At 45.7% G+C, this 17,593-nt stretch overlaps 1 protein-coding gene and 1 long non-coding RNA gene across 11 annotated transcripts; one reads left to right on the forward strand and one right to left on the reverse strand.

The window, feature by feature from the left end:
- Positions 1–224: 224 nt before the first annotated feature.
- Positions 225–12,162, reverse strand: ZNF426 (zinc finger protein 426). Of its 10 annotated transcripts, XM_063801117.1 has the most exons (9): positions 12,046–12,162; positions 11,730–11,819; positions 9,664–9,812; positions 8,882–8,973; positions 8,659–8,735; positions 7,314–7,440; positions 6,318–6,398; positions 4,456–4,538; positions 367–3,108 (listed from the first exon to the last, which is right to left on the reverse strand). In XM_063801117.1, exons 6-9 carry the CDS (start codon positions 7,345–7,347, stop codon positions 1,852–1,854), a joined length of 1,455 nt encoding a protein of 484 aa, XP_063657187.1. In that variant the 5' UTR covers positions 7,348–7,440; positions 8,659–8,735; positions 8,882–8,973; positions 9,664–9,812; positions 11,730–11,819; positions 12,046–12,162; the 3' UTR covers positions 367–1,851. The 10 variants fall into 10 exon arrangements, with proteins under 10 accessions (XP_063657181.1, XP_054530008.1, XP_063657187.1 ...); XM_063801111.1 differs by lacking the exon at positions 8,882–8,973 and having other exon boundaries at positions 225–3,108; XM_063801118.1 differs by lacking the exon at positions 6,318–6,398.
- Positions 12,163–12,313: 151 nt separating this feature from the next.
- On the forward strand, positions 12,314–13,204 carry LOC104003251 (uncharacterized). Its single transcript, XR_675823.5, has 2 exons — positions 12,314–12,469; positions 12,607–13,204. It is a non-coding gene; the product is annotated as an uncharacterized LOC104003251 (long non-coding RNA).
- Positions 13,205–17,593: the final 4,389 nt, after the last annotated feature.

The following is a 17,593-nucleotide window of genomic DNA, read 5'->3' on the forward strand; positions in this document are numbered from 1 at the left end:
ATCCACACCTGAAAAGCAAAGAGAAGAATAAAAAAACAAGATATAAGAACTGTGGGATAACTACAAAAGATGTATCCTACATATAAAGGAAATACCAGATGGAAAGAAAAAAAAAGGGAAAGAAATATTTGAAACAATGACAGAATTTCTCAAAATTAACTCAGACACCAAAACGCAAATCCAGGAGGCTAAGCAAACACCAAGAAGGACGAGCACCAAAAACCTATACTTAGGCATATCATTTAAAAATAACAGAATATCAAAGATAACAAAAAATTTTCATAGAAGCCAGAGGGGGGGAAATGCTTTAAGTATTGAGGATCAAGTATAAGAATTACATCCAACTTTGAGCATAGAAGGAAGAAGTGAAGGTAAAATAAAAATGTTTATTTTTCTAATTTTTAATTGATCTGATAACTTCTGAAAAATAGCTACAATGTATTAGATTACATATGCTAATTTGTGTGTGTGTATAGGCATAAAAGTGAAATATAGTAATGATGGAAGGTCTGAGAGGGAGGATTTAGGATTATTTTGATAGTATAAGGTACTAACACTACTCAAGAAACAGTACAGTATTATCAGAATTCATGTACTTATTATGGCATGTGAAATATTTAAAGGTTATACCATATTCCTTACCTTCCCAGGGTTCTGAGGTAATTTTACATGTGTAAAAAAAATTCTGTGGAATTAATGTAAGGCTTCCTACATGCATTACAGGTAAAAGGCTTCTCTCCAGTTCGACTTCTTACACCTTCTAGAAGGTAGAAAACATTAATGTAAGCTTTTCCACAATCCTAATGGGATTTCAGTCCACTCCAAGTTCCAGTATGGTGTATGGGGTCACATTCCTTGCGTTCACAGTAAAAGAAACTTTCTTTCCTTTTTTCTCCTCTATTTTCACATGGTCTACGACCAGACAACTTGCATGTGAATATTAAAATATAGTGAACATTCACAGGCTTTTTCATGCTCCTTACATTCATACAATTTCTCTCCTACGTAATTTCTCCTGTATGTAGAAAGGACTGAAGACTCAATGAAGGCTCTCCCACGTCTTACATTCATATAGTTTCTCTCCAGTGTGGCTTTGCATGTGAATATTAAGGCTTTTGGACAATCTATAAACGTTTTTGCTTATTGCTTACTGTATTCACTTGCTAGAGCCACCACAACAAAATACCACAGACTGGGTGGCTCAAACAAGAGAAGTTTATTTGTTCAAAGTTCTGGAAGCCCAAGATGAAGGTGCCAGCAGGGTTGGTGGCTTTGATAGAAGGATCTGTCCCAGTGCTCTGTCTTTGGCTTGCAGATGGCCATCATCTGATGACTTCACATCAGCTTCTATTTGTTGTCTCAGTTGTGTCTTTCTCTTCTTATAGGGACACCAATCATATCGGATTAGGGATGTACTCTAACAGACTCAATTTAATCAAATAATTTTCTTTTTTTTTTTTTTTTTGAGATGGAGTCTCACTCCATCGCCCAGGCTGGAGTGCAGTGGCATGATCTCTGCTCACTGCAACCTCTGCTTCCTGGGTTCAAGTGATTCACTTGCCTCAGCCTCCCAAGTAGCTGGGATTACAGGTGCCCACCACCACACCTGGCTAAATTTTTTGTATTTTTAGTAGAGACAAGGTTTCACCATGTTGGCCAGGGTGGTCTCAAACTCCCGACCTCAAGTGATCCACCCACCTCAGCCTCTCAAAATGCTGGGATTACAGGAATTAAGTTAATTTTCATGCAGCTTCTTCTCTCCGGAGTGAGTTCATTCATGTCTTTGAAGTGAACTGGAACAACTGGAACAAATGAGAGCTTTCCCACATTTATTACATGGACAGTTTCTCACTAGTGAATTTGTTCATGTCTTCGAAGTGAACGGGGATGACTGTAAGCTTTCCCGCATTGCTGACATTTATAGGGTTTCTCTTCTGTGTGAGTTTTTTCATGAATTCTAAAGGAACTGGAACACGTGAAGGCTTTCCCACACTCCTTACATTCATAGGGTTTCTCTCCAGTGTGAGTCCTTTCATGTATTTGAAATGAACTGGAATGACTGAAGGCCTTTCCACATTGTTTACACTCATAGGGTTTTTCTCCAGTGTGGATTCGCATGTGAATTTTAAGGTGGGTGGAATAGTTAAAAGCCTTCCCACATTCCTTACAGGTGTATGGTTTCTGGGCACTGTGCGTTCGCATGTGATTATTAAGACATGAGGGATACCCAAATACTTTCCCACATATCTTACACTCACAGGCCTTCTCTTCAGTGTGAGTTCTCAAATGTCCACTAAGATTTGAGGAAACTGCAAAGGCTTTCCCACATTCAACACATACAAAAGGCTTCTCTCCAGTGTGAGTTCTTATATGTTGAATAAGGCGTGAGGATGTAAGGAAGGATTTCCCACATTCCTTACATTCATAGGGCTTGTCTCCACTGTGAGATCGTACATGCATACTAAGGCCCGAGTACTGAGTGAAGGCTTTCCCACATTCCTTACATACATAGGGTTTCTCTCCAGTGTGAGTTCTTCCATGTATCTGAAATGAGTTGGAATAATTGAAGGCTTTCCCACATTCCTTACATTCATATGGTTTCTCCCCAGTGTGGGTTCGCATGTGAATACTGAGGTAGGCTGGGTATCTATAGCCTTTTCCACATTCCTTACATTTGTAGGGCTTTTTTGCATTGAGGGTTTCTATAAGCACAGAAAGGCTTGTAGAGTCAATAAAACCTGGCCCATAATTCCTCCATTCGTAGAGTTTTTCTCCATCGTGAGTTCTCATATGTGCCTGAAGGTATGACTCATTAATGAAGGATTTTCCACAGTGACTACATTCAAATGACTTTTCTTGTGTGCTAGTTCTCTGGTATACAATATTTGGTGTCAGGCTGAAGATTTTTTCACTCTGATTAAACTCAGAAAGTTTCTCACCAGTAGAGGTTTTCTCATGCAGGGTAAGGAAATCTTTTCCATACTGATTACAGTCATGAGTGTTCCCTGTACTTTGAGTTCTCACGTGCGTCTTAAGGCATGAGTGTTCACTGAAGACTTCTCCACATTGCTCACAGTCACAGAGTTCCCCTCCATTGTGTTTTCCTTCCTGTTGAAGGGAAGATGATGATTTAAGGATTTTTCTCAAACATATTAACAGAACATACCCATCTGAAGCTAGAAACATTATAATGGTGATTATAATTGATGCCATTTTTATTACATGCATTCAGGTCCTTCCCTGTAGATTTATTTTAAGTGGTATGACTTAACTCTTATTCTAGAATGTTGTGCCATCTACTTTAATCTTGGCTAGGCATGGTGTCTCATGCCTGTAATCCCAGCACTTTGGGAGTCCGATGGGGGGCAGATCACCTGAGGTCAGGAGTTCAAGACCAGCATGGCCAACATGGTGAAACCCTGTCTCTACTAAAAATACAAAAATTAGCTGGGCTTGGTGGCACATGCCTGTAATCCCAGCTACTTGGGAGGCTGAGACACAAGAATCGCTTGAACCTGGGAGGCAGAGGTTGCAGTGACCCAAGATCACACCACTGCACTCCAGCCTGGGCAACAAAGCGAGACTCCGTCTCAAAATAATAATAATAATAACAGATTTCTGTAGAATTCAATGTCTAGATGGGTGCAGTAGCTCACATTTGTAATCCCAGCATTTTGGGAGGCAAAGGTGGGTGGATCATTTGAACCCAGGAATTAGAGACCAGCCTGGGCAACATGGCGAAACTCCATCTCTACAAAAAATATCAAAAAATTAGCTGGGCATGGTGGTGTGTTCCTGTAGTCCCAACCACATAGGAGGCTGAGGTGGGAGGATCACTTGAGCCAAGGGGTCAAGGCTTCAGTGAGCCATGTTTGTGCCACTGCAATCCAGCCTGGGTGACACAGCAAGACCTTGTCTCGACCAAAAAAAAAAAAAAAAATTCATAGTCTAAGCCAGATGTGGTGGCTCATGCCTGTACTCCCAGCGCTTTTGTAAACTGAGGCAGAGGATCACTTGAGCACAGGAGTTTGAGACTAGCCTGGGAAACACAGCAAGACCCTGTCTCCACAAAATTTTAAAGAATTAGCTGGGTGTGGTGGTGCATGCCTGTAGTCCCAGCTACCAAGGGAGGCTGAGGTGGGAGGATCGCCTGAGCCCAGGAGGTCAAGACTATACTGAGCCATGATTGCACCACTGCACTCCAGCCTGGGTGACAGAGCAATATCTCGTTTCAAAAAAACACCAAAACAAAACTCAACGTCTAGTTACACTTGTGGGAATGTGTGAAAGCTCCAAAGAAACAAGTTTCACAATTGGAGCATCCCTAAATTCTTTGCTCCCTCTCATGTGTATGCAACTTCTCTCAAATATCTCTTATTTTTGCTGACTTCCCATAACAGAATTCTTGATTTTCTCTGAGGGTGGAAAATAAAAAATATCCTATGCAAACCTTACCAATTGTATCCCAATGGATGTCTGACCCCTCAAAAAGTCCTGCTGAAGTGTAGACCACTGGGTTTCAAGCCGCATTTCCCATCCTGAAATAAAACAGACAAACAAATAAAAGGACTCAAGCTAGGCACAGTGGCTCATGCCTGTAATCCCAGCACTTTGGGAGGCTAAGGCAGGTGGATCACTTGAGGTCAGGAGTTTGAGACCAGCCTGGCCAACATGGCAAAACCCCACCTCTACTAAAAATTCAAAAGCTAGCTGGGTGTGGTGGTGAGCACCTGTAATCCCAGCTACTCACGGGGCTCAGGCTGGAGAATCTCTTGAATCCAGGAGGCAGAGGTTGTAAGGAGCTCAGATCACACCACTGCACTCCAGCCTTGGCAACAAACAGAGTGAACCACAACAAGAACAAATGAAAGGATTTGGAGAAAGAAATGGAAAGAGTTCAAAACAATATGGCTTATTTCTATTTGTTTCAAATTAAACATGGCAAGAAAAAGCAGAAGACATTTGGGGATTTGGGCTATATCAAAAATTTGGTTTTGATGTAAATGATCCAAAGGGGGAAAAATTGGCCAAGACAAGGACATGGGGTAAAACTTTTCGATCATTTATTACAAATTGATGCTATGAAAATTAAAACTGATAGTGAATAGAGAGAATCAGGGAATGAAAGTAGGAAATTTCTGAAAAAAGAGCGTATATCTAAACAATTAACTTGGCCGGGCACGGTGGCTCATGCCTTTAATCCCAGCACTTTGGGAGGCCGAGTCAGGCAGATCAGGAGGTCAGGATATTGAGATTATCCTGGCTAACACGGTGAAACCCCATCTCTACTAAAGATACAAAAAAATTAGCCAGGCATGGTGGCAGGCACCTGTAGTCCCAGCTACTTGGGAGGCTGAGGCAGGAGAACGGCATAAACCCGGGAGGTGGAGCTTGCAGTGAGCTGAGATTGCACCATTGCACTCCAGCCTGGGCGACAGAGCAAGACTCCATCTCAAAAAACAAAACAAACAAACAAAAGCCATGATTAACTTAAAGAAATGTTCTAAGACCCCAGGTGGATGCCTGAATCATGGCTAGTTCTGAACCCTGTACATACTATGATTCTTCGATCTGGTAACTGAGATGACCGCTACGTGACTCACAGGTGGTGTACACAGTGTGGATATATTGGACAAAAGGATGATTCACACCCCAGGCAGGATGACATAACGGTTCATCATACTACTGAGAATGGTGAGAAATTTAAAACTTATGAATTGTTTTGTTTATTTCTGGAAATTTTTTTTTCTTTTTTCTTTTTTTTTTTTTTTGTGGGGTGGGGGTCAGTGGCCAGGGTCTCACTCTATCACCCAGGCTGGAGTACAGTGGTGCAATCACATCTCACCACAGCCTTGACCTCCTAGTCTCAATCCATCCTCACAGCTCAGTCTCCTGAGTTACTGGGACAGCAGGTGCGTCCCACCACCCTCGGCTAATTTTTGTATTTTTTGTAGAAACAAGGTTCTCGGTATGTTGCCCAGGCTGGTCTTGAACTCCTGGGCTCAATGATTCACCCGCCTAGGCCTCCCAATGTGTGGGGATTACAGGCGTGGGCCACCATGCCTGGCCGAGTTTCCCATTTAATATTTTTGGACCATGGTTGAATGCAGATAACTGAAACCGTGAAAAGTGAAATCACAGACAAGGGGGGACTGCTCTGTAAATAAAAGCGTGTGGGAAGTTAAATATTTCCTAACTTTCTCTAAACCTTGGGGTTTAGAGTGCAGGGAGAAAGTACATGTTAAAAAGTTTCCTAATTATGCTTTCAAACATACTGAACTTCTCATCAACCAGAGTTGTTCTTCATGAACACTGACCTTGGAGAACTCCTCCCTGAACTGTCCTTGACTCTTCTTGTTCCAACCAAGAGATTAGACTGGGTTTGATGATCTGACCTCCTGAGCACAGAGAAATACATTAATGGAAGAGGCTCATAAAAAATTACAAACCTTTCTGTGATTCAGGAACTACAGATCTAATGAAAGTGGTGAAGCTATTTCAAAAGGGCTAAAAATGCAAATAACAACTCTGACTGTGCCCCAAACAGTCTGGTTACTTCTGTCCCCTAAACCAAAATTCAGGCTTATGTACACATTTAAAAAGCACTAAGACTTTTATTCAAGCACAAAATAATGGCCGAGTGTGGTGGCTCATGCCTGTAATCCCAGCACTTTGGGAGGCTGAGGCAGGTGGATCACTTGAGGTCAGGAGTTCGAGACCAGCCTGGCCAACATGGTGAAACCCCATCTCTTCTAAAAATACAAAAAAAACAAAAAAAAAATAGCCGGGTGTGGTGGTGCATGCCAGTAATCCCAGCTATTCGGGAGGCTGAGGCCCAAGAATCGCTTGAACCCAGGAGGCAGAGATTGCAGTGAGCTGAGATCATGCCAATGCACTCCAGCCTGCGTGACAGAGTGAAACTGTCTCAAAACAAGAACAACAACAAATAAGGAATAAGGAAGTATAACAGAGATCTTCATTCTTCTGGGGAAACAACTACCCCAGTGTTTTTTAAAACATTATTGTGCATCAGAGTCATCCAGAGAACTTGTTCAAACACAGATTATTGGGCTTCAACTCCAGGTTTCTGGGTGGAGAAGGAAAATGTATATTTCTAACAGGCAGATGGTGTTGCTATTAATCTTGGACCACATTTTCAGAATGGTCACAGTAGATTAAAATCTATTTAGGACAGGGACTATGTCTCTGTTATTTCTCTTTGCATTCAGAGTTGACATTGCCAATGCTGCAAAACAGTAAGTACAAAACATATCAGTTCCATAGAAGGCTGCAAGGGATGAGGCCAGTCTTACCTACTGTGGCCAGGTTCTTGTAGTTCTCCAGCATCACGTCACTGTAGAGGCTTCTCTGAGTTGAGTCCAGTAAAGTCCACTCCTCCTGGGTGAAGTCCACAGCCACATCGTCAAAGGTCACTGAATCCTAAAGCATCACACACATGCTGGTTGGAGCCAAGTAACAAGCCCATCAGCGTTCGCTGGAGGATGAGGAAGGGGGACCCAATGCCTATGCAGGATTCCAAGGGCTGCAGTGACCAGCCCCAGGTTTTAAGGGTCCTAGAAACTCCTCGCACCCTAAACATACTCACTGTCATCTCCTCCACTCATAGTGCATTAATGGCACTTCTTGAATATGAATTTATCTCAGCACAACCAGACTAGGAGATCTCTTTTTTTTTTGAAATGGACTCTTAACTCTGTTGCCCAGGCTGGAGTGCACTGGTGCAATCTTGGCTCACTGCAACCTCCACCTCCCAGGTTCAAGCAACTCTCCTGCTTCAGCCTCCCGAGTAGCTGAAATTACAGGCACACGCCACCATGCCCGGTTAATTTTTTGTATTTTTAGTAGAGATAGGGTTTCAGCATACTGGCTAGGCTGGTCTCGAACTCCTGACCTCATGATCCGCCCCCTTCAGCCTCCCAAAGTGCTGGGATTACAGGCATGAGCCACTGTGCCCACCCAAGATCTCATCTTATTTCCATCTATTTGAGCGCATTGCTCAGCACATTCCAGACATCTGATCAATGCTGATAAACAACTTAAAGGACACTTTTTTTTTAGTTTTTTTGAGACGGAGTCTTGCTCTGTTGCCCAGGCTAGAGTGCAGTGGTGCAATCACAGCTCACTGCAGCCTCAACCTCCAGGGCTGAAGTGATCCTCCCACTTCAGCCTCCAAAGTAGCTGGGAGTCCAGTCATGTACCACTTTGCCCAGCTAATTTTTAAATTTTTTGTAGAGACGGGGTCTCACTATGTTGCTCAGGCTGATCTTGAACTCCTGTACTCAAGCAATCTGCCTGCCTCAGCCTCCTAAAGTGCTGGGATTATGGGTGTAAGCCACCATGCCCGGCCTGGGATGATTTCCAAGTTAACACCTCCCTATATGGGTGGCCCCAACCCTTGGGGAAATTCAAATGGGGATTCAGTCCTTGAGTGACACTTTATTTGCTTTAAGAAGCCTGGAGACCGGAGCTTGCAGTGAGCCGAGAGCATAGCACTGCACTCCAGCCTGGCAACACAGCGAGACTCCCTCTCAAGAAAAAAAAAAAAAGAAGTCTGGAGACAACTCTGCCTAGAGGGAAATGTGTCTACCTGGTGGATGCAAGTATGTCACTATGTATAAGAATACAGCTGCTTTTTACCTGATAACAATCTGTTAGGCAGTCAGCCACTATTCTTCCTGCTGGTGTCTTTTCTTCATCCCCAGAAAGATAATGTCCTGTAAGAAAATGAAGGCAAGAGAACCCCGAGCTGACCATAATCCCCACATCCACCTACCTAGAGGTCATTACCTCCTAGTATGAAATTCCCACATATTCCTGCAAAATCAGGAAAACACACATAAGGCCAGTTGCAGTGGCTCACATCTGTAATCCTAGTGCTCTGGGAGGTTGAGGTGGGAGGATTACTTTAGGCGAGAAGTTTGAGATCAGCCTGGGCAACACGGTGAGACGTCTCTACAAAAAAATTTTAAAATGAGCCTGGTGTGGTAACACACACCTGTAGTCCCATCTCCTTGGGGAAGCTGAGGCAAGAAGATTGCTTAAGCCTAGGAGTTCGAGACTACCCTGGACAACATAGTGAACATAAACTCCCCATCTCTACAAAAAAAATTTTTTTTAATCAGCCAAGCATGGTGGCATGTGCCTGCAGTCCCAGGTACTTGGGAGGCAGAGGTGGGAGGATTGCTTGAGCCCAAAAGTTTGAGGCTTCAGTGAGCTATGAATGCACCACTGCACTCCAGCCTGGACAAAAGAGCGAGACTTTGTATCAGAAAAAAAAAAAAAAAGAAAAGAAACAAAACGCAAACATACAACCTACTACCATACAATGCCAGAGCAGTCCTAAACGTGATGATGAGCTGTGCTGCCCATCAGGAAAAGTACAATAGTCTCATTTCACACGTAAGGAAACATATACCCAGAGCATGGGACTCTATCATGCTGATTAGAATTCATGAAGGAGATTATGCAGTACCTCTTTCCGAAATTCACAGGCAGGGGCTGACTCACAAAACAGCATGTTCTGGCACCCCTCAGCACCTCCCAAATGAATCAGCAACATGACCAGCTGCCCAAACCACTAGACCCTATATTGTGTAAAGGGAACCTAGAGCAGGATATCCAAAAAAGAGCAACAGGGCTTACCATGGGACAAATCAACAGCTGCCATCCCGCGAGGTGAGAACGTGTCAGAACCCTCCTTTCATTGATGTCACCATCACTTCAGGACACTTCATTAATCTAAATGGACAGTGGCAATCTCCATTCCTCTTTAAACAGGGTTATTGGGATTCCTGTTGGTATTAATCAATAATCAACAAGCAGTACTTAATCATCAGCCGTCAAACATATACACCGGCTGGGGCAGTAGCTCATGCCTGTAATCCCAGCATTTTGGGAGGCCAGGGTGGGAGGACTGCTTCAGCCCAGAAGTTTGAGACCAGCCTGGGCAACATAGCAAGACCCTATCTCTAAAGAAACAAAAATAAAAATAAGTAAACAAACAAAAAAAAATGAAGTGGTAAACCAGAACCTGAATGCAAGTACAAGTTTTGCACACACACATAGAAAAAATAATCTCACAATACACTTTTAAGTATTGGGTAGCACCTCAACTGGGCCTTGATTGGAAACACTCAAATCAAATCTGCATCCCCAGCTCACACTGTCAGAGAGGCAAGGCCAAACCACTCTGTGCCTAACACTGGTCTGTTTTATGGGTCTTCAAAGAGAACTACCTTTTCATAGTATTTATCTGGTTAATTTTTTTCCACCAAAGTTTGGTTTTATTTGGCTGGGCAGGGTGGCTCACGCCTGTAATCCCAGCACTTTGGGAGCCTGAGGCCAGCAGATCATGAGGTCAGGAGTTCAAGACCGGCCTAACCAACACGGTGAAACTCCATCTCTACTAAAAATACAAAAATTAGCCGGGCGTGGTGTGCGGCTGTAATCCCAGCTACTCAGGAGGCTGAGGCAGGAGAATCGCTTGATCCTGGGAAATGGAAGTTGCAGGGAGCTGAGATCACACCACTGCACTCCAGCCTAGGTGACAGAGCAAGACTCTGTCTCAAAAAAAAAAAAAAAAAAAGAATTAATGACAATCATTAATTAATCAAACATGAAACAGTGGCTCAAACAATCACCTACAGAATGGGAGTCAAATGATGATAAACAGTGAAAGTTCCGCAGTTCATTATCCATAAACCAAATTCACAAAAACTCTATAGGCGTCCTTCTACCAATAAGACTAAAACCCTAAAGTCACAAAAACCACAGTTCTGGACTCCTGGTATAGATCACACCTACTCCCAGGGGTCTCAAACTGGGGGTCCTAGGGCTGACTAGGCCCACAAATATTCAGTTTGGTGGCATCTGTATAGAATATTTAACTCTTTTTTTTTTTTTTTTTTTGGAGAGATGGAGTCTTGCTATGTTGCCCAGGCTGGTCTTAAACTCCTGGGCTCAAGAGATCTTCCTGCCTCAGCCTCTCAAAGTGCTGGGATCACAGGTGTGAGCCACTGTACCCAGCCTGCTTTTTTTTTTTTCATCGATATACAATCAATGTAGCTTAAAATGCACACATCCTTCGTTTCTCTTTTTTTTTTTCTTTTTTTTTTTTTTGAGACGGAGGCTCACTCTGTCTCCCAGGCTGGAGTTCAGTGGCACGATCTCAGCTCACTGCAACCTCCGCCTCCTGGGTTCAAGTGATTCTCCTGCCTTAGTCTCCCAAGTAGCTGGGATTACAAGACCCCACCACCACGCTCGGCTAATTTTTCTTCTATTTTTAGTAGAGACGGGGTTTCACCATCTTAGCCAGGCTGGTTTCAAACTCCTTAATCCAACCATCCTGTTCATTGTAAATTTGATTATTGTGATACTAGAATAATAAAGCCTTCATCCTTTCCCTCTGGAGGTCTGATTAAGAAGCTCTCTTGGGATGTACAGGCCTAGGAACTCCATTCGAAGAGAATGAGTTATTATTCTTAGTATTCTTTAGCAGAAAGACTTGCGGTCTACAAACGTTTATATTCACATACACAAATACGCACACCCTATAAACCTAAAAAGCATCTTTATCTTTCGCCATGAAAGTAATGGTCAAAAATAAAACACAACACAATAAGACGAAACCAAACTTACAGATGAAACATTCGTTTGCATAAGAGAAGACAGAAAAGGCCCCCTAGAACCAACTTTCACCCAGTGCTCACCGGAACACTCAGAAATCGCCAGGTCCCTGAACCGGGAAGATCCTGGGGACGGAGCCAACGCGGATGCAAAAGGCAGCAATTATTTTCCCGCTGGAAAAAAATTCACAAACGCTGCTTTGGAGGCCTTTGGAGAGGGGCGCACAGATGAAAACACCCTGCGGACACCGTAACTATAAACCCGACTCCTCCCGAGGAGCGACGGTCCGAGCGGACGCTAGCGGGCCCAGCAGACACGAGCGGAGCGGGCCAGGCCTCTCTAACGTCCGGGCCAAACCCGTCCATCACCCCAAAACCAGTTCATCTCCTCGGAACTCACCCAGGCCAGTGAGGCCTTAACTCTGAAAGGCAAAAAGACTCTCAGACGCTCACAGCCGGCGTCACAAAAGGAACGGCGCACCGCTGACGTCATTTACGCTCTCCGCCTCGGGCCAGGCGGGGTTTCGGGACTAGGGTTTCTGCCGTGTAAGACCTCCTCGAGGCAGAAAAATTCTACTTTCCATCTGCTTGGCTGCGGAGGACCTTGGGGTGGGCTCAGCGTGGGGGCTGCAGGCAGAAATGGGTCCAGAAGGCAAGGTCGAGGTTAGAGCCAAGCCTGTGGGCAGGGCTACGGGCAGGGGGCGGGGAGGAATGTGGGTCCAGGCCCAGAGGAAAGGGTTGAAGTTATAGCCAGGCCTGTGGGCGAGGCCGCAGCAGGGCGGCCATAGGGGAAGGAGCCAATGTGTTATGCATGTAGAAAATAGGTAACTACGTCTTTTGCTCTGTTACTATTTCAACATTTGATGTAAAAAATATTTTCTATGCAGCTAAAAGAATTGTTTTTAAAAATAATTTCTAGGTTTTCTGCCTTGCTTTAAAACGTCTTTTCTTTTTTTTTGAGACAAAATCTCACTCTGTCATCAAGGCTGGAGTTCAGTGGAGCCATCTCAGCTCACTGCAGCCTCCACCTCCCAGGTTCAAGCGATTCTCCTGCCTCATCCTCCCAAGTAGCTGGAATTACAGGTGCATGCTGCCACACCCTGCTAATTTTTGTATTTTTAGTAGAGGCAGGGTTTTGCCTTGCTGGCCAGGCTGGTCTTGAACTACTTGTCAGGCCTGTGAGCCCAAGTTAAATCATCATAAACCCTGTCACCTGCACGTATACATCCAGATGGCCTGGAGCAACTGAAGAACCACAAAAGAAGTGAAACAGCCAGTTCCTGCCTTAACTGATGACGTTCCACCATTGTGATTTGTTGCTGCCCCACCCCAACTGATCTCTTGACCTTGTGACATTCTTCTTCTGGACGAGTCTCAGGAGTTCCCCACAGAGCACCTTGTGACCCCCGGCCCTGCCAGCAAAAGATAACCACCTTTAACTTTCCACTACCTACCCAAATCCTATAAAACTGCCCCACCCCATCTCCCTTTGCTGACCCCTTTCTCGGACTCAGCCCACTTGCACCCAAGTGAATAAACAGCCTTGTTGCTAACACAAAGCCTGTTGGTGGTCTTTTCACATGGATGTGTGTAACATTTGGTTCTGAAACCTGGGACAGGGAGACTCCCTTGGGAGATCGGCCCCGTCCTCACCCTCACTCCGTGAGGAGCTCCACCTACTACCTCGGGTCCTCAGACTAGCCCAAGGAACATCTCACCAATTTCAAATTGGGTAAGCAGTCTCTTCACTCTCTTCTCCAGCCTCTCTCACTACCCTTCCATCTCTCTGTCCTTCCAATTCCAGTTCTTTTTCCTCTCCAGTAGAGACAAAGGAGACACATTTTATCTGTGTACCCAAAACTCCAGCTCCAGTCACGGACTCAGGAAGACAGTCTTTCCTTGGTGGCTAATCACTGTAGGGATACCTGCCTGATTATTCACCTACATTCCATTGGTGTCTGATCACTGCGGGGATGCCTGCCTTGATCATTCACCCACATTCCCTTGGTGGCAAGTCAATTGCAGGGCTGCCTGCTTTGGCTGCTTACCCACATTACAGCCCAGGGCTGCTCACCCCCACCCCACTCCACTGCCTTCTCCATGTCTCTACCTTTCTCTTTAAACTTACCTCCTTCACTATGGGCAATCTTCTGCCCTCCATTCCCTGTTCTTCTCCCTTAGCCTGTGTTCTCAAGAACTTAAAACCTATTCAACTCACACCTGACCTAAAACCTAAATACCTTATTTTCTTCTGCAACACCACTTGGCCCCAATACAAACTTGACAATGGTTCTAAATGGCCAGAAAATGGCACTTTTGATTTCTCCATCCTACAAGATCTAGATAATTTTTGTCATAAAATGGGCAAATGGTCTGAGATGCCTGACATCCAGGCATTCTTTACACATTGGTCCCTCCCTAGTCTTTGCTCCCAATGTGACTCATCCCAAATCTTTGTTTCTTTCCTGTCCTTTGAATCCTCCTTTTCTATGGACCCATCTGACCTCTCCCCTCCCCTTCAGGCTGCTCCTCGCCAAGCTGAGCCAGGTCCTAATGTATCCAGAATTGGTGGGTTCTTGGTCTCACTGACTTCAAGAATGAAGCCGTGGACCCTCGCGGTGAGTGTTACAGTTCTTAAAGGCGGCGTGTCTGGAGTTTGTTCCTTCTGATGTTCGGATGTGTTCAGAGTTTCTTCCTTCTGGTGGGCTTGTGGTCTCGCTGGCTCAGGAGTGAAGCTGCAGACCTTTGCGGTGAGTGTTACAACTCTTAAAGGCAGCATGGACCCAAAGAGTAAGCAGTAGCAAGATTTATTGCAAAGAGCAAAAGAACAAAGCTTCCACATCGTGGAAGGGGACCCAAGCGGGTTGCCACAGCTGGCTCAGTAGCCTGCTTTTATTCTCTTATCTGGCCCCACCCACATCCTGCTGATTGGTAGAGCCGAGTGGTCTGTTTTGACAGGGTGCTGATTGGTGTGTTTACAAACCTTGAGCTAGATACAGAGTGCCAATTGGTGTTTCCACAATCCCTGAGCTAGACATAAAGGTTCTCCACATCCCCACCAGACTCAGGAGCCCAGCTGTCTTCACCCAGTGGATCCCGCACTGGGGCTGCAGGTGGAGCTGCCTGCCAGTCCCGCGCCATGTGCCCACAATCCTCAGCCCTTGGGTGGTTGATGGGACTGGGCGCCATGGAGCAGGGGGGAGCTCTCATCAGGGAGGCTCGAGCTGCACAGGAGCCCATGGAGGGGGTGGGAGGCTCAGGCATGGTGGGCTGCAGGTCTTGAGCCCTGCCCTGTGGGAAGGCAGCTAAGGCCTGGCGAGAAATCAAGCGCAGCACCGGTGGGCTGGCACTGCTAGGGGACCCAGTACACCCTGTGCAGCTGCTGGCCTGGGTGCTAAGCCCCTCATTGCCTGGGGCCAGCAGGGCCGGCCGGCTGCTCCGAGTGCAGGGCCGCCAAGCCCACGCCCACCTGGAACTCCAGCTGGCCCGCAAGCACCATGCGCAGCCCCAGTTCCCGCTTGCGCCTCTCCCTCCACACCTCCCTGCAAGCTGAGGGAGCTGGCTCCAGCCTTGGCCAGCCCAGAAAGGGGCTCCCACAGTGCAGCAGTGGGCTGAAGGGTTCCTCAAGTGCCGCCAAAGTGGAAGCTCAGGCAGAGGAGGTGCCAAGAGTGAGCGAGGGCTGTGAGGACTGCCAGCACGCTGTCACCTCTCACTAATTCTTCCTCAGCCTCTGCTCCCTACCCTGTGATCTTTCTATCACCTCCCCTTCTCACACCCGGTCCAGCTTACAGTTTCATTCCATGACTAGCCCTCCCCCACCTGCCCAACAATATCCTCTTAGAGAAGTGGCTGGAGCTGAAGGCATAGTCGAGGTTAATGTTCCTTTTTCTTCATCCGACCTCTCCCAAGTCAGTTAGCATTTAGGCATTTTTTTCATCAAGTATAAAAACCCAGCCCAGTTCATGGCCTGTTTGGCAACAACCCTTAGACAGTTTACCACCCTAGAACCAGAGAGGCCAGAAGGCCATCTTATTCTCAATATGCATTTTATTCTCAATATGCATTTTATTACCCAATCTGCTCCCAAGACTAGAAAAAGCTCCAAAAATTAGATTCCGACCCTGAAACCCCACAACAGGACTTAATTAACCTCACCTTGAAGGTGTACAATAATAGAGAAGAGGCAGCCAAGTGGCGTTGTATTTCTGAGTTGCAATTACTTGCCTCTGCTGTGAGATAAACCCCAGCCACATCTCCAGCACATAAGAACTTCAAAATGCCTAAACCACAGAGGCCAGGTGTTCCTCCAGGACCTCCTCCCTCAGGTTCTTGCTTTAAGTGCTGGAAATCTGGCCACTGGGCCAAGGAATGCCCGCAGCCCAGGATTCCTCCTAAGCCATGTCCCATCTGTGGGACCCCACTTGAAATTGGACTGTCCAACTCACCTGGCAGCCACTACCAGAGCCACTGGAACTCTGGCCCAAGGCTGTCTGACTGACTCCTTCCCAGATCTTCTCGGCTTAGCAGCTGAAGACTGACACTGCCCAATCACCTCGGGAGCCTCCTGGACCATCACAGACGCTTTGGGTAACTCTTACAGTGGAGGGCAAGTCTGTCCCCTTCTTAATCAATACAGAGGCTACCCACTCCACATTACCTTCTTTTCAAGGGCCTGTTTCCCTTGCCTCCATAACTGCTGTGGGTATTGATGGCCAGGCTTCTAAACCTCTTAAAAATCCCCAACTCTGGTGCCAACTTGAACAACTTTCTTTTATGCACTCTTTTTAGTTATCCCCACCTGCCCAGCTCCCTTATTAGGTCAAGACATTTTAACTAAATTTTCTGCTTCCCTCACTATTCCTGGGCTATAGCCACACCTCATTGCCACCCTTTTCCCCAGTTCAAAGCCTCCTTTGCCTCCTCCCCTTGTGTCTCACTACCTTAATCCACAAGTATGGGATACCTCTACTCCCTCCTTAGCAACTGATCGTGCACCCCTTATCATCCCTTGGGGGTAAAACCTAATCACCCTTACCCTGCTCAATGCCAATATCCCATCCCACAACAGGATTTGAGGGGACTAAAGCCTGTTATCACTTCCCTGTTACAGCATGACCTTTTAAAGCCTACAAACTCTCCTTACAACTCTCCTATCCTACTTGTCCAAAAGCTGGACAACTCTTACAGGCTGGTCCAGGATCTTTGCCTTATCAACCAAATTGTCTTGCCTATCCACCCCATGGTGCCAAACCCATATACTCTCCTATCCTCAATACCTCCCTCCTCAACCCATTATTCTGTTCAGGATCTCAAAGATGCTTTCTTTACTATTCCTTTACACCCTTAATTCCAGCCTCTCTTCACTTTAACTTGGACTGACCCTGACACCTGTCAGTCTCAGCAACTTACCTGGGCTGTACTGCCGCAAGGCTTCAGGGACAGCCCCCGTTACTTCAGTCAAGCACTTTCTCATGATTTACTTTCTTTCCATCCATCTGCTTCTCACCTTATTCAATATTTTGATGACCTCCTACTTTATAGCCCCTCCTACAAATCTTCCCAACAGGACACCCTCCGGCTCCTCCAACATCTATTCTCAAAGGGATATCGCGTATCCCCCTCGAAATCCCAAATTTCTTCTTCATCCGTTACCTATCTCAGCATAATTCTTCATAAAAACACACGTGCTTTCCCTGCTGATCATGTCTGGCTAATCTCCCAAACCCCAATGTCTTCTACAAAACAACAACTCCTTTCCTTCCTAGGAATGCTTGGGTACTTTCACCTTTGGATACCTGGTTTTGCCATCCTGACTAAACCATTATATAAACTCACAAGGAAACCTAGCTGGCCCTATAGATCCTAAATCCTTTCCCCACTCCTCTTTCCATTCCTTAAAAACAGCCCTAGAAGCTGCTCCCACACTAGCTCTCCCTAACTCATCCCAA

The sequence above is a fragment of the Pan troglodytes genome, chromosome 20, assembly GCF_028858775.2.
Source record: "Pan troglodytes isolate AG18354 chromosome 20, NHGRI_mPanTro3-v2.0_pri, whole genome shotgun sequence".
Classification (NCBI taxonomy): Eukaryota; Metazoa; Chordata; class Mammalia; order Primates; family Hominidae; genus Pan; species Pan troglodytes.

Coding starts and splice junctions, on each gene's coding strand:
- ZNF426 (XM_063801111.1), bottom strand. CDS start 9,688: ATGGCAGCTGTTGATTTGTCCCATG. Junction 8,736..9,663: donor AGCTGTTGATTTGTCCCATG/GTAAGCCCTGTT, acceptor ATTTTCTTACAG/GACATTATCTTTCTGGGGAT. Junction 6,399..7,313: donor CAAGAACCTGGCCACAGTAG/GTAAGACTGGCC, acceptor CTCTGTGCTCAG/GAGGTCAGATCATCAAACCC.